This window comes from Centruroides vittatus, unplaced genomic scaffold (assembly GCF_030686945.1).
Source record: "Centruroides vittatus isolate TY-2023 unplaced genomic scaffold, ASM3068694v2 contig_377, whole genome shotgun sequence".
In the NCBI taxonomy this organism is placed as follows: Eukaryota; Metazoa; Arthropoda; class Arachnida; order Scorpiones; family Buthidae; genus Centruroides; species Centruroides vittatus.
Window position 1 is genome coordinate 2,663,760 of NW_027122198.1, and position 13,214 is coordinate 2,676,973.

Genomic DNA, 13,214 nt, shown 5'->3' on the forward strand with positions numbered 1-13,214 from the left:
TGACTGGATTTACAAATACCGCGATTAGGCAATGTTGGCGAAACATTCCGTAAGAGGGCCTCTTAATCAAACCCGCGGTGGGTTCGGCCGTACCCAAACGGGGCAACCGGATAGGGCGCCCGGATTCGAAATCCGGTCTTCCGGAGTGGTAAACCGACAGGTTAATCGCTCGACCATCCGGCCGGCCATCGAAATTGGGTAGGAAAGAAGTTTCGAGCAAATAATAATTTTTAATTGTACCGTACTTGAAAAATTTTACGCTACAATGAGTAATACAGGTTAACGATTCCGCAATATATAAACTCTACGTTCTATTTATTTCCAAATAGAGTTACACCACAGTTTAAATTTCCTTTTCTCTATGTACTTGTTTAGTACAACACAATTTGTTTTAATGGCCTTATTCGGTGTTAAGATTTTTCACGTTTAAAATTATGGCCGCCAGAGGGCCGTATTCTCGTCTGGTCGGATTAACTGCTGGGAAGCGGAACTACTGCAAAATTCTTATAATCCTTAATAGAATTTTGCATTCGAATTGGGAGATTTCGACTATAATTTAATGTCGTGTCGTAATTTCGGCGCGGAAATAGGTTAATAAAAATGAAATTTTACCTCTTTGACATAAATATCACGCCTGAAATGAAATAGGTTAACGATTCCGCAGTAATACGTTTCGAATGTTGAACTCGTTTTCTATCGAAATGCTATTTTTTTCTTGGATTATTAAATATAAAACAGATCCAGATACAGTATATTAATTACGTCAATATACGTCAGAATCTATCCTTTTATGTCTATTTATCTGTAGAAATAACGGCGAAACGCCATTTCCCATCGACGAAAATCACAGAATCAGTGATTATGCGGACGAATTCGTCGAATGAAATTCTTCGTTATAAAACCAGCACGAAAAAAAAGGAGTGGAGAATGCTAGACCGGAAACGACGAGACCGACATCGCTTCCTTTCTGCAAATCTTTTATAATTATCGTCATTTCGACGGCTTGCAATTTTATATTACGATAGAATCGTTTGTTTGCCGGTTTAGAACAGTTTACGGCGGTTCTGCTAAATTTCGCATATTTTCGCGTAATTTTCCGTACGATAATGTTGGCGGAATGACGCAATCGCACGTGCTTCCCGTTTCCATGTAAACAAAGTCGTCATTTCCGGGATGTCTTCGCTCCAAAATGGCGAACAGCTGTTTCTTGCGGTGGATGTTGGTTCTGATACTGTCCGTCGTTAACCCCGCCTGCACTGCTCTGGGTGAGTTCCCGATGCCCAATTTCTTTTTGTCGCATCAAAGTATTGCGGTTTTACTCGTTTAGTGAAAGAAAGAGGAACGGGAAGGAGATGATCGATGTGGCGATCGAAGGGAGATCCACCTATTTGCTCTTCTTTTTCCCCGACCTAAGCGGGTTTCTCTTCGATTTTATTGCCTTTATCATTTTAATTATCGACGTAATATAACGTAACGAGGACGGAGTGGCCTTATGCCTACGTAATCGACCGTACACCAGCCGATATTAATTATATAGCCGGTTGCATTTACCGTAGGTGGTCGAGTTAGGCCGAGTGATTTGTTATGTATCGATGGAGAGTTTCTCCGGTTTTTATCCGCATCAATTCGTTTATCGCGCAGTCGGATGCCGATCCCAATTTTCGGAGGAAATTACGCTAGAATCTTTAAAAAATGATTAACTCTATTCTTAAAATTCAATTTGTATTAGCGAATAAATTCAAAGCTCGGTAACGAAATTAATTAGACGAGGCGGTAAACTTCGATACATTTCTCGCACGGCATTCTAATATTTACGTTTGTTGACTCCACTATTTTTATTCTCGCCATTATTTCACAAAATATGCATAGAAAACAATACCAAAATTAAATTTTTTAATAAAATATACAATTCTTCAAATTTAGCAATTCAGAAACCTTACAACTTGTATAGTCCAAATATAATTTTAATAAATTCGACGTTTTTAAATTCATCCTAACATTTTCTCTTGGCAATTCGAACAAAATACCGAATTGTTTTTAATACAACATTTCGTTGTATTAAAAACAATTTGGTATTTTGTTCGTCTAATTTGTTTGTTATTTTCTGGAACGATAGTTGCCGTGCAAAAATGGTGAGATTTGTGTCAAGAATATTTGTCGTTTGCCTGTTTGAACAAAATGCATCCTAATTACGGTTTTTGATGTCCCAGTCGACTGTCGAATTTTTTCTTCCTTCAGTTCCGTGGCATACGGTTTGATATTATTTTAATATGGTATCATGTTCTCATTCTATGTTCATTTAAAAATGAATTATGTAGTTTTAATTTGTATTTCTGAGATAGGCTTCTTGTAAGTATGGAGGTTGTTTTTTAAAGTGAGAGTCGTCCCCGTATGCTAACGGTGCAAATTGACACCTTGGACTTTCACTCGGAGGGGAGCCTGTTTTAATGCATCTACGGCCCCTTCGGTCGACTCTGAGCTCTTTAGAACGTCAGACGTACTTTCTTGGCGACATTTCTTGAATGGTGTCTGTTGTCCATTCTGCCAATTGCCAGGTGCAATTGGAGATATGTTTTTTAAATACGTATGCATTTGCCGGCCAAATTGAAGTGTACGGAGAAGGGTGACAAAAGAGGAAGACAGACAGAAGTGGTGTTGGTTTTTCGATAAAGGAAGAACGAACATTCCCGACGAAACGAGATCTGGATGTTGTTTGAAATGTGGTAAAAAAGTCAAAAAAGTTTCCGTGTGAAGTATCGGATCGTCTGCCGTACGGCACGACCTGGTGCCTTTTGACTTTCATCTTTTCCCAAAATTAAAGGAAGTTTTGGGTGGAAAATGCATCCAGACCAATAATGACGTCCACGAGACTGTTGTCGCCAACTGGTTTGAGGAACGGGTGGTAGAGTTCTTCAACTGGGAAATCTCGTTGAGCTCGTCTTCCAATATCAAAAATACTCGGATGTCGACAGGGATTATGTTGAAAAATTGTTTAAGACATATTTTCATTGTAAAAAGAAGGATTTTGAGTTAAAATAAATTAACATCACTTTACAACAAAATTATTCTTAGTTTAAAATGATCCTTGTAATTTTATAGAAAATTTTGAAGTTTTAATATAATTGACAGAATTATTTTAACATTATTTATGTAAAATATTTTAGTTTATTCATATTTATGACTTGTTACACAGTTAAAAAGACATCTATTATTTACAAATTGATATACAAATCAATCTAGTGTCCTTCTACAAACTTTATTGTTCACAAATGATTGGTTATAATTCAGGAAACAGAGAATGATTTATAAAAGGTTGTTTGTCAATTACATATAATCAGTTCTAGTTACAACATGAAAATATCCATTAAGAAAACAAAAACAGTGGTGTTCATTGGCAGGACTCCTGTTTGTACTAAAATATTAATAGAAAAAAAGGTATTTTTCAACAAATATCAAATTTTTAATACCTTGGTTATGATGTTTCTTGACTGACAGTGATATTAACAGTAAATTACATAAGTTTCAAGCAATCTGTAATATCGTCAGCAACATCTTATGGAGGAAAACAAGGAAAGAGATGCGACTTAAATTTTATAGTTACGGCAACTCTGGTACAGTTCTGAAACAGGTGATTGGTGATGGGTGACAGGCAGATGTAAGCAAAATTCAAGCAAAAATTGATTTTTTGCAATATATTAAAGGCTGCACCATAGTGGATATGAAAACATAAAAGATCTAGATATGTTTTCTATTAATGACTATAATGAAATTTTGGCAGAAATGGAAACATCATGTAAACAGAAAGATAGACAGAAGATTACCAAAAAAGCTACTTGATTATAAATTAAGAAGAAAATGGAATATGGGACGATTCAGGAAGGGATATTATGACCTTTGAAGCCAGAATGTTTAATTCTTGAATGAGCCAAAATCTTACCACACCTCTAATTTTTGCATTTGCAAAAATACAAAAACTGGGTACCTCATTATGTCCTATGGTTGATAAAGCAGAATTTCCAACAATCCACCTGGAAAAATCCTGAACAAGTTTATTAATAATAATGTAAGACTTATGACCAATCAATAACCAGCTTGGAAGTCTTGCTGGAACATCTCTGCAATTTAACCATATCCAAACTTTGCCTTTAATGAATTTCAATCACTATACCCATCAATACAAATACAACCATGCTTTTGCATGCTATGCAACTTTGTGTTTAACGACATTAAAGATGCTGGAAAGTACCACTTGTACATCCTCAAGTTAGCAGACATCATTTTCCATTTATCCTTCTTTCAATTTGAAAATGTAACTTATTTACAAGAAAGAGGTTGCCTGTAAGTAACCCTATTTCCGACACCCTTTGTGAAATAATGATTTGACGACTGAAAACAGAGACCCTACCACCATTTCAAGAAAATGTAGTTGCATACCTTAGATACATTGATGATGTACTTGTCATTTGGTGATGCAAACCCGACGTGAAGGAATTTTTAACACATTTCAACAAGAATCAGTTTGGACCGCAATTAGATATTGAACAAGAAAAATCCAACAAAATCCACTTCTTGGGCCTACTCCTAACCTGGCAGAATGGCCACATGCAAACCAAAATTTACCATAAACCAATGTACAGGCCTATATTTGTTCTGGCCGAGTCACACGACCCATTTTCTAACAACTTAGCAGCTTTCTGGACACCAGTCAAAAGAGCTTTCACATATTCTTTCAGCATGGAGGGCAGGAGGAAGGAACTAAACTACATTAAACAATATTGTTTGTATTATGGCTGTAAGACTACTGTTTAATATCAGACTTATTATACTAGAGGTAAGGAAACACACAGATTAAAAGGAAACCAAACTCATTTTTTCTTTTTCATGTATATATTTTATTGCAGGATGAATTTTGGAGCAAGTTCTTCATCAGCCATTACCTAGGATGAATTACAAAAAAGGGTTGGACATATTCACTGTAGAAATTTATAATAATATATTCTTTATCACACATTTTAAAAATCTGTGTATATCAATGATTGCTTAAATATAGGTCTATACTAGACAAAAACTGTCAGAAATTTACTTGAACTTGTTATTTTTAACACATCCTTCTCATATTGTCAATATGAGCAGATATAGTCAATATGATGATGCATAAACAGGATGGCCAGATATGAATATATTGCTTTTTGGAAGAATATTTTAATAATGGTTAAAAATAGTTTACTAATTTTAATATCTGTAAAATCTTGTATCAGGTCAGTCCATAAGTTTGTGCATATTTTTATCTACAAAAAAAGCAACAAAAAATTTTAATTAAATTTTATTTCAATCTATAATGTATTCACCATTATTTTGTACAATTTCTTGCCATCTTGATGGTAGCTTTTTAATCTCATCTTTGTAAAATGATTTCGGTTTTGAATCAAAATATTCAGAAATAGCCTTCTTTACATTGTTCTTATCCTCAAAAGTTTTCCCTTTTAAAAAATTCTGCAAACTGCGAAAAAGATGATAATCACTGGGAGCAATATCTGGCGAATATGGTGGATGAGGTAAAATTTCCCAGTTGTAGCTTTCAAGTTTCTGTACAGTTATTTTTGCAGCATGTGGTCTGGCATTGTCATGTTGCAAGAGAACCTGCTTTCTGTTCATTAATGATGGTCGATTTTTTTCCAATTTTTCATTTAAATGCTCTAATTGCTCACAATACATTTGAGCTGTAATTGTTTGATTAGGTTCTAACAGCTCAAAGTGAATTACACCCGACATATCCTATCAAACAGACAAAAGAATTTGTTTTGGATGCAACCCACCTTTTGCAGTCGGTTTGGCTGCTTGTTGCGATCCATCCATTGTTTTTTTCTTGTCACATTATTATAGAGGATCTATTTTTTGTCTCTAGTAACCAGCCGATCAAGAAAAGGTTCTAAAGCAATACGGGATAAAAGAGACATGCAAATGTTTACAAGTTGTTGTCGTTTAGCTATTGACAGTTCATGTGGTATCCATTTTCCTAGCTTTGAAACTTTTCTGATTTGTTGTAGGTGTCTATGAACAGTTCCATGGGATGAATTTAAATGTTCTGCAATTTCATCAACTGTTAAAGATGGTTCTGCTTCAACTAGTGCAGAGAGAACATCATCATCAACGTAAGACCTTTCTTCCAGTACAAGCCTTATCCTCCACACTAAAATCATTGTTTCTAAATCTTTCAAACCACTTCTGCACAGTCCTTGCACTAATTACAATTTGATTATGTACAGTACTTATTTTTTTGGCTGCATTTGTAGCATTCTCACCACTTAAAAATAAAAAGTATAAAATATGTCTTTTATATTCATCGGTTACTTCCATTTTAACCAAAATAAACAACTGAAATGCTCCCAATTCTGAACAGTATTATATAAATGAGATCCAATTTAACACTTCAGTGTAAAAATTATCACATTAGACTGACATTTTTAACAGCAAAACAAAATTTTTCTCAAGGTCATAAAAATGGCATGGACTTATGGACTGACCTGATATTTTGAATATTTGTAAAATTTCTTCATATATTTAGAAATCATGATTAAATGCCTTAGCTTCCAAAAAATTTTTAAATATTGTAAATTCATTATGGAACACCTTTGCATTCCAAAGTAGAATATAAGAATTTTATGTAATTTTATATTTAGACCTGATGTCCCTTAGAGTTGGCCAAAAATGTTTTTCTAGTGAGTTTTTGCTGGAAAAGTAAAAATAAGGTTGTTTATGATATTTCATTAAATTAATTTTTTTTCAATTACTTTTATACAATGTAGTATAATCTTTTATAGATTTTGCATTACAAAAATTAACAAAAATTTAAAAATAAATATTAACATTTTATTTATTTCAATTTAATAAAAAATACCCAATGCTAATATTAATTCTAAATCATATTTATCTTCTATAATTAATGTTACAAACCTACTTTTGTTATAATCATTGTTTAAAAAAGTTTTTTTCTAATAGTTTATGTGCCATCAGATGCTTACCAAGAAAGCCTGCTGAGACCCTTTCATTCTTATCGGGATGTTGTTATATTTCATTTCTCTGTTCCGACTCAAACTATTAGAGCCATATGGCAGTTTGTGGCATTTATGGATGATCCATCTTGTGCTTCACGTAATGTACATATGTAAGTATAGTATTATACAGTATATATAAATATAAATAAACAATCATGCACACATTATTAATTGTATTAAGTTGCTAATTTTTTAATAATAATACATAATGTACATTAAAATTCTTGCTTTTTATTATAACAAATGAATATGGTCCGTCTAGAGCAGTAGTTCTTAACCTAAGGTATATGCATAATGGTGAGTTGAGACACACCTTCTGGGGATGTGAGATTTTTTATTAAAGATGTTTAAAAATATACATTTAACTAGTAACAGAAATTAAATTATAGAATTTGTAATAAAACATTTTTTTCAAAAAATGCTATTACTTATTTACTACATCCTTAAAACCCATTATTAATATTTGAGGTTTGTGTTAGTACAAGTTTGGAGGATTTTTTGAGAGTCTTTCTTAATTACTTATGCTGCATCTAAAGTTAAACTAATGTATATGTGAGGAAATTTGGAAATTTGATGTATTCTGTAAATAAAAAAAACCTGAACAAATTTTTCATGTAAGTACAGAAACATTTTAAAAAATCAAGATGTGTGCAGGAAATAGAAAAAGTTCAGAATCACTGATTTAGAGGCTGCTTGTTCCTTCTATTAACCTCTGTTAGTTAATATGTAGATTATGCTGAATCTCCAGCTATAAGAAAAGTACATAATGTACAGTGTTGCAATTTGCTGCATTTAATAGAGCAGCACTTGTTTAGTAGGTGTGTTAATAGATCTCTTACTTTTACGGACTTCTGTTACCCTTTTGGAATGGTGAGAAATTTATCTGCAGTAGGGTTTATACAAAAACCGACTTTTTAAAAAACCAGTTTTCGAATTTTCAACCCCCCCAAAATGGAAATAAGGAATGTTTAAAATTTATTTTAAAACTTTTTAATTTATTTAATATTTATAAAATTTCAAAAATATAACGAAAACAAAGAAAAAATCGACCAATGTCTACATGCTGGATTATCACATTAAACTATAAAATTTACTTTATACAAAACCATAAAGAAAAAGGATTAACAACGAATGCTTACAAAATATTATTTTATTTCTTATTTTTCCTAAGAAAATATGATTTTAGAATGCAAAGAACATCTATAGATCTATTGCTCAACCGTGTCCTTATTTTGCACACAAAATTGCCAGAAATAGAAAAAACTCTTTCACTTGCTACTGAGCTGGGTTTAATCATTTTTAAAGCATTAAATAATAAATCTAAATTTTTCATTCTTCTATTTGTACCCTCTAATACTAAAAACTTCTTTTTTAGTGTCTTAGGGCTGGACAAAGTCACTTCAGGTTCTTGGAGATATTTATGTATTGATTTTTCCATAGCATTTTTTAAAGCTAGGGGTTCATTTTCTTCTTCGCCACTTTTTCATCATTGCAGTCATCTTCTATAGAATAATTTGGATATAATCTTGATAATATTTGTCCAGATAACTTAATGATATCAGATTTTGCAGCTAGTGGAAGAAATATGCTAGATGACTTTGTCCAAATGTTCTGTGGATTTTGTAAATAAAGGAGAAGTATTACTAATCCCGTTTGTCTTCTCTCTCGAATTCGTACCTCTATGGCATGTAACAACTTGGAACTAATTTCAGTTTTCAAATTTTTCAATTCACATAACAGAAATTCAAATATATCTTTACTTGTTAATAAATAGGACAACAAGATGCAAACTTTGTCGTCTTAAGGCATCAGCTACTAAACATATTGGTCCTTAAACTTTAAGGAGCTGTACATTTTACAATACTCTGCTTTGTTCCACGTGTGAGAAGCACTGATGTCATTCAAAGCTAAAACGAGGCATTCTTTTAAGTGTACAAATCTTTTTATCGTTTTTCCGTAGTTGAAAGATTTCTCCCTATTGTAGGGAGAATTAGATGCTTTTTAGGTGTAGGAAGATTTTTTTGTTTTTGTAGTTTGTTTTATGAAACTTAGTATTTAACAATATTCCCATTTTATGTCAGACGATTTTGTGCCAAAATGTTGATGTTTTTAATCAAATAATTAATTAATTTATACGTTTAAGTCTAGGCTCAAAAACTGGTTTTTTAGTTGGGAAACCCCGGTCTTCAAATTATATAAATTTCTTCAAAAAACTTGTTTTTCAAAACCGACAAACCCCTAGGTGCAGTCTGTTTGGTTTTTGCAATTGAGGGACAGCAGTGGCGTAGTGTGGGTGTCAGCTTCCCGGGTTGGAGGAAAATTTTGCCGCCCCTTATTTAGGTATCTCAGTTTAAAAGAATAAAATATATAGTAATTCTAAAGAACTTTTCAGCAAGGACAATCATCATTATTGTGTATTGTACAGGTTACAAATAAAAAAGTCATATATATAATATATATATACAGTAGAACGTCGATAAGTGGAACGTCGGTAAGTGGAATGGCCGGAAAGTGGAACGATTTTCAGTCGGACTGTGTCGTGCTGAATCGAATGTTTTTGATACTAAATTTACTTCTAAAGTATAATTTTCATGTTTTTTATATTCTTTAATATATTTATTTTGTTTGTACAAAATGCAGAAATAATTTTTAACGATACGATAGCCTCGATGATTATTATAAAAATTTTCGTTAGGCTTAAAATCGACAAAAATTCAACACGAAGCGACACGCAACGGAGAAAAATTTGAACATCGGACAGGTTAATGTATTTTTTTGTACAAAGTCGGAAACTGGAACAAATCATTAACTGGAAGGACCCCAGTCCCAAATTGGTTCCACTTATCGACGCTCTACTGTATATGTTTTACAATATAATAATCACATTTATTACAAAAATTTTTACACATATGCCAGTTACATTGATATAGAACACTTATGATTATACCTTGATAATTGACAAGATTAAGTTATTAATGAATTTAATATAAAACGCAAATCAACTTCCAATTAGAACTAGAATGATACTGTTACTATTTATATTTTTTCATCTCAATATATTATATATTTTCATTTCAATCGGTCTGAATCGTAGATGCGACAAAAATATAAAATGAAAAGGTTCAAATTTTTACAAGATATTATTATTTATTGTGAAATTTTGTCACCCCTTAAAAGTGCTGCCTGGAGTGGGCCGCCCCCACTACGCTACGCCACTGGGTGACAGGGAACATTTTCAGATGATAATCAATTTGGCTTGAGTTAAACCCACTTGTTCAGTGTTTTTAAGATGCTATCTCAGACTATAGAAACTGCTTTCCTACATATCCCCTTTTTAAATGTATAATAATTCTTGTTAACACTACTAAGAAAAAAATTTATAGGAAAAATCAAGAAGTCTACAGATTAATATGATTGAAACATAATGATAATTAAATTTAGAAATAAAGTTTGATAAATGTACAATTATTAATGCTAATAATTACTAACTAAAATGTAATATCCATAAAACAAGATTGTGTTTACTCAAAAATAAAAAAAATTATATGAATAAAAGATCTATTGTTTAGCAAAGGTATATGACTGTTGAAAACAAAAAATTTGGAAACAAACTAGTATTAAAGTTTTCAATAATCTTATAGTTCTGCGAATACATGTAAGGCTATAAAAATTATGGAAGACTTAATGAAACGATGACTTTACCTTCAAACAGTGCCATAATTGAAAAGTATAGAGATCCCCAGCAAATTTTTGAAGTGTCTACCTTTATATGCTTTATCTTTAGCACTTTATTTAGTGACTTAACTGTTGCAGATCCATGAACAAATCTGAATGTAAATATTAATTAAATATTTATTTTAAATTTAAATAAATTATTTACTGTTTTTTAATTTCATCTTTTTAAATCTTTAATAAAAAGATTTTCTCTTAGAAAATTTTTAATAAAAATGATTATATAAGATTTAAGATTTTCTATAATAAGATTTATATAAATTTAGGTTTTAATTGATAAATTTAAATTTGTAAGATTTTCTTATATAGAGATTTCTCACAGATTTAATCAAGAATTTCAATTAGAAAATCTTGATTAAATCTGTGTAGTTGAGTTATGTCAATTAATATAATGAAACTTAAATATCTGTAAAAACCATTAAGCCACATCCAGATCAATCTTGCTAAATTATGTCAAACTAAATAAAGAGGCATGGCATGGCGCAGACGGTTCCGACGGCAAACTATGCCATATTGTGCAACTTCGAGTACCGACAAACACGATCTGGAAAGTGTCATTACATCAAAGTAAAGGATACATTTGGTGTGTTCTATTTGAATGGGATTTTCTACTGAATGTGAGTGGGTTTTACTGATTGAATTAATTAACACAAGACTTGTTTCATGTGTTAATTATTGATTGTAAAAAATGAGTTTTGTGTGGAATCATCAATAAATCAAAAAAGGAATTAACCTGTACAGACAAAAACCAGAATTGTGGGATTCAAAAGACAATAATTACCACATCAAAAAAATAGAAAGAATGATGCTTGGCTGCACATTGTGGATAATATGGGGTGAAATGTGGGTGAAATTAAAAACAAAATGACTTCCCTATTAACTTCATATAGAAGAGAGAATATCAAAACAAAGAAGTCAACGGGCATTGGAAAAGGTAATTAAATAGTCATCTTTCTTGTACTTCATTCAAATGTTGCTTTATTTATGTTGTTGGTTCAAATGCTTATTCAAATGTCTTATTTAGTTTTATGCTTTATTTATTTTATTCAAATGCTTATTCAAAAATTTGTTCAAATTTTTTCAAAACTTTATTCAAATGTTGTTGTATTGGGTTTCATTTATACTTCAAAAATTATGCTTTCAGGACAAGCAGAAATTTACCAAAGCAATTGAATTGCTTTCAAATACAGGAGCTTCTCTACTTGCAAACAATTTGACCAAACAAGTCTAAAATTTAAAGACCAACAACTGCCGAATTATCGGGCTAGCAAATGTCTATAGTAATATTAATAATTTAAGTTAATTTGATACTAGAGTTAGGCGTTAGGCGCCATCTCTTGCTAAATTTAATAATTAGAATTTTAAGAATAATTAGAATTTTAGATATTTAAATAATTTAAATAAATTTAGGCTTAACTGGAAGAAAAGAATCGGCCCGAAGCGGGATTCGAACCCGCAACTTGAATTCTGAAGTTCTCTTGTTGGTTGTGGGTGATGTTGAAGTCAGTCTTTAGCCAGTAATAAATAATAAATTTTTAATAAATAATTAATGTGGATTTTTTTTAATTGCATGTCATAATTTTTTGTTTTCATGCAGATTCTGACATTTCATCATTTGTGAGATAGCCTTGAAGTTGGTAATGTTGAAAGAATGGAACTTTTTACTGTTATTTGCAATTTTCATAAACTTTACAATTAGTGCTTCAAAAATGCATCCAAAATAATAGTAAACTTAGCAGTGGAGATAAATGCAAGAAGTGTGGTTCTATTATCATGGATACCAAACTTGACATTTATAATGTCAAGTTTGGTATCCATAGTAATAGAACCACACTTCTTGCATTTATGCCCACCCTAAGTGGATTAGGTTTAAAAAAAAACATATTTGAAACACCTGCTACTAAGCAGTAGCTAGCAAATAAATATATTCTCTTAATTACATTGAAGAGTCAAATACCAATGTATGTGGTTATTCTGTGTACAAATGTGCTTTCTAGGTTAGTTTTTGACTTATGACAAAACCTCAGAAACATAACCTGTTCATAAGTAGGGGAGTGCCTGTACTTCAAATTTCTAAAAGAAATGGACACATCCACTGACACTATTAACATAGAAAATGTAAGTGCTTTAACATTCCTTTATTCAAACAGTGAATTGTTTACAAAAATGCATTGTATCAATCATAAATATAAAACATGGCCTTCGGCCATGTTTTATATTTATGATTGATACAATTTAATATTTACATTTTAACATATTTATGATTGATACAATTTAATATTTACATTTAATTGTATAAATATAAAATTGCAACGTTTTAACAAAAATACTTGTTTACGTCATTCATCCGTCATTCGCTCCAGTTGACAGTCTACAATTTCACAAACAGAAAGGTCTAAAGAAAGGTCTCTAAAGAAAGGTCGCCTC

The 13,214-nt window shown here is 31.6% G+C and overlaps 1 protein-coding gene across 1 annotated transcript in view; it reads left to right on the top strand.

Moving 5' to 3' along the window:
• Positions 1-994: 994 nt before the first annotated feature.
• The window catches only part of LOC136975645 (transmembrane protein 8B-like), a 73,857-nt gene continuing 61,637 nt past the window's right edge, over positions 995-13,214 (top strand). Inside the window, exons 1-2 of the mRNA XM_067270733.1 lie at positions 995-1,265; positions 7,000-7,165. Coding sequence (XP_067126834.1) covers positions 1,190-1,265; positions 7,000-7,165 — 242 coding nt within the window. The 5' untranslated portion in view covers positions 995-1,189. The remainder of the gene's footprint in view (positions 1,266-6,999; positions 7,166-13,214) is intronic.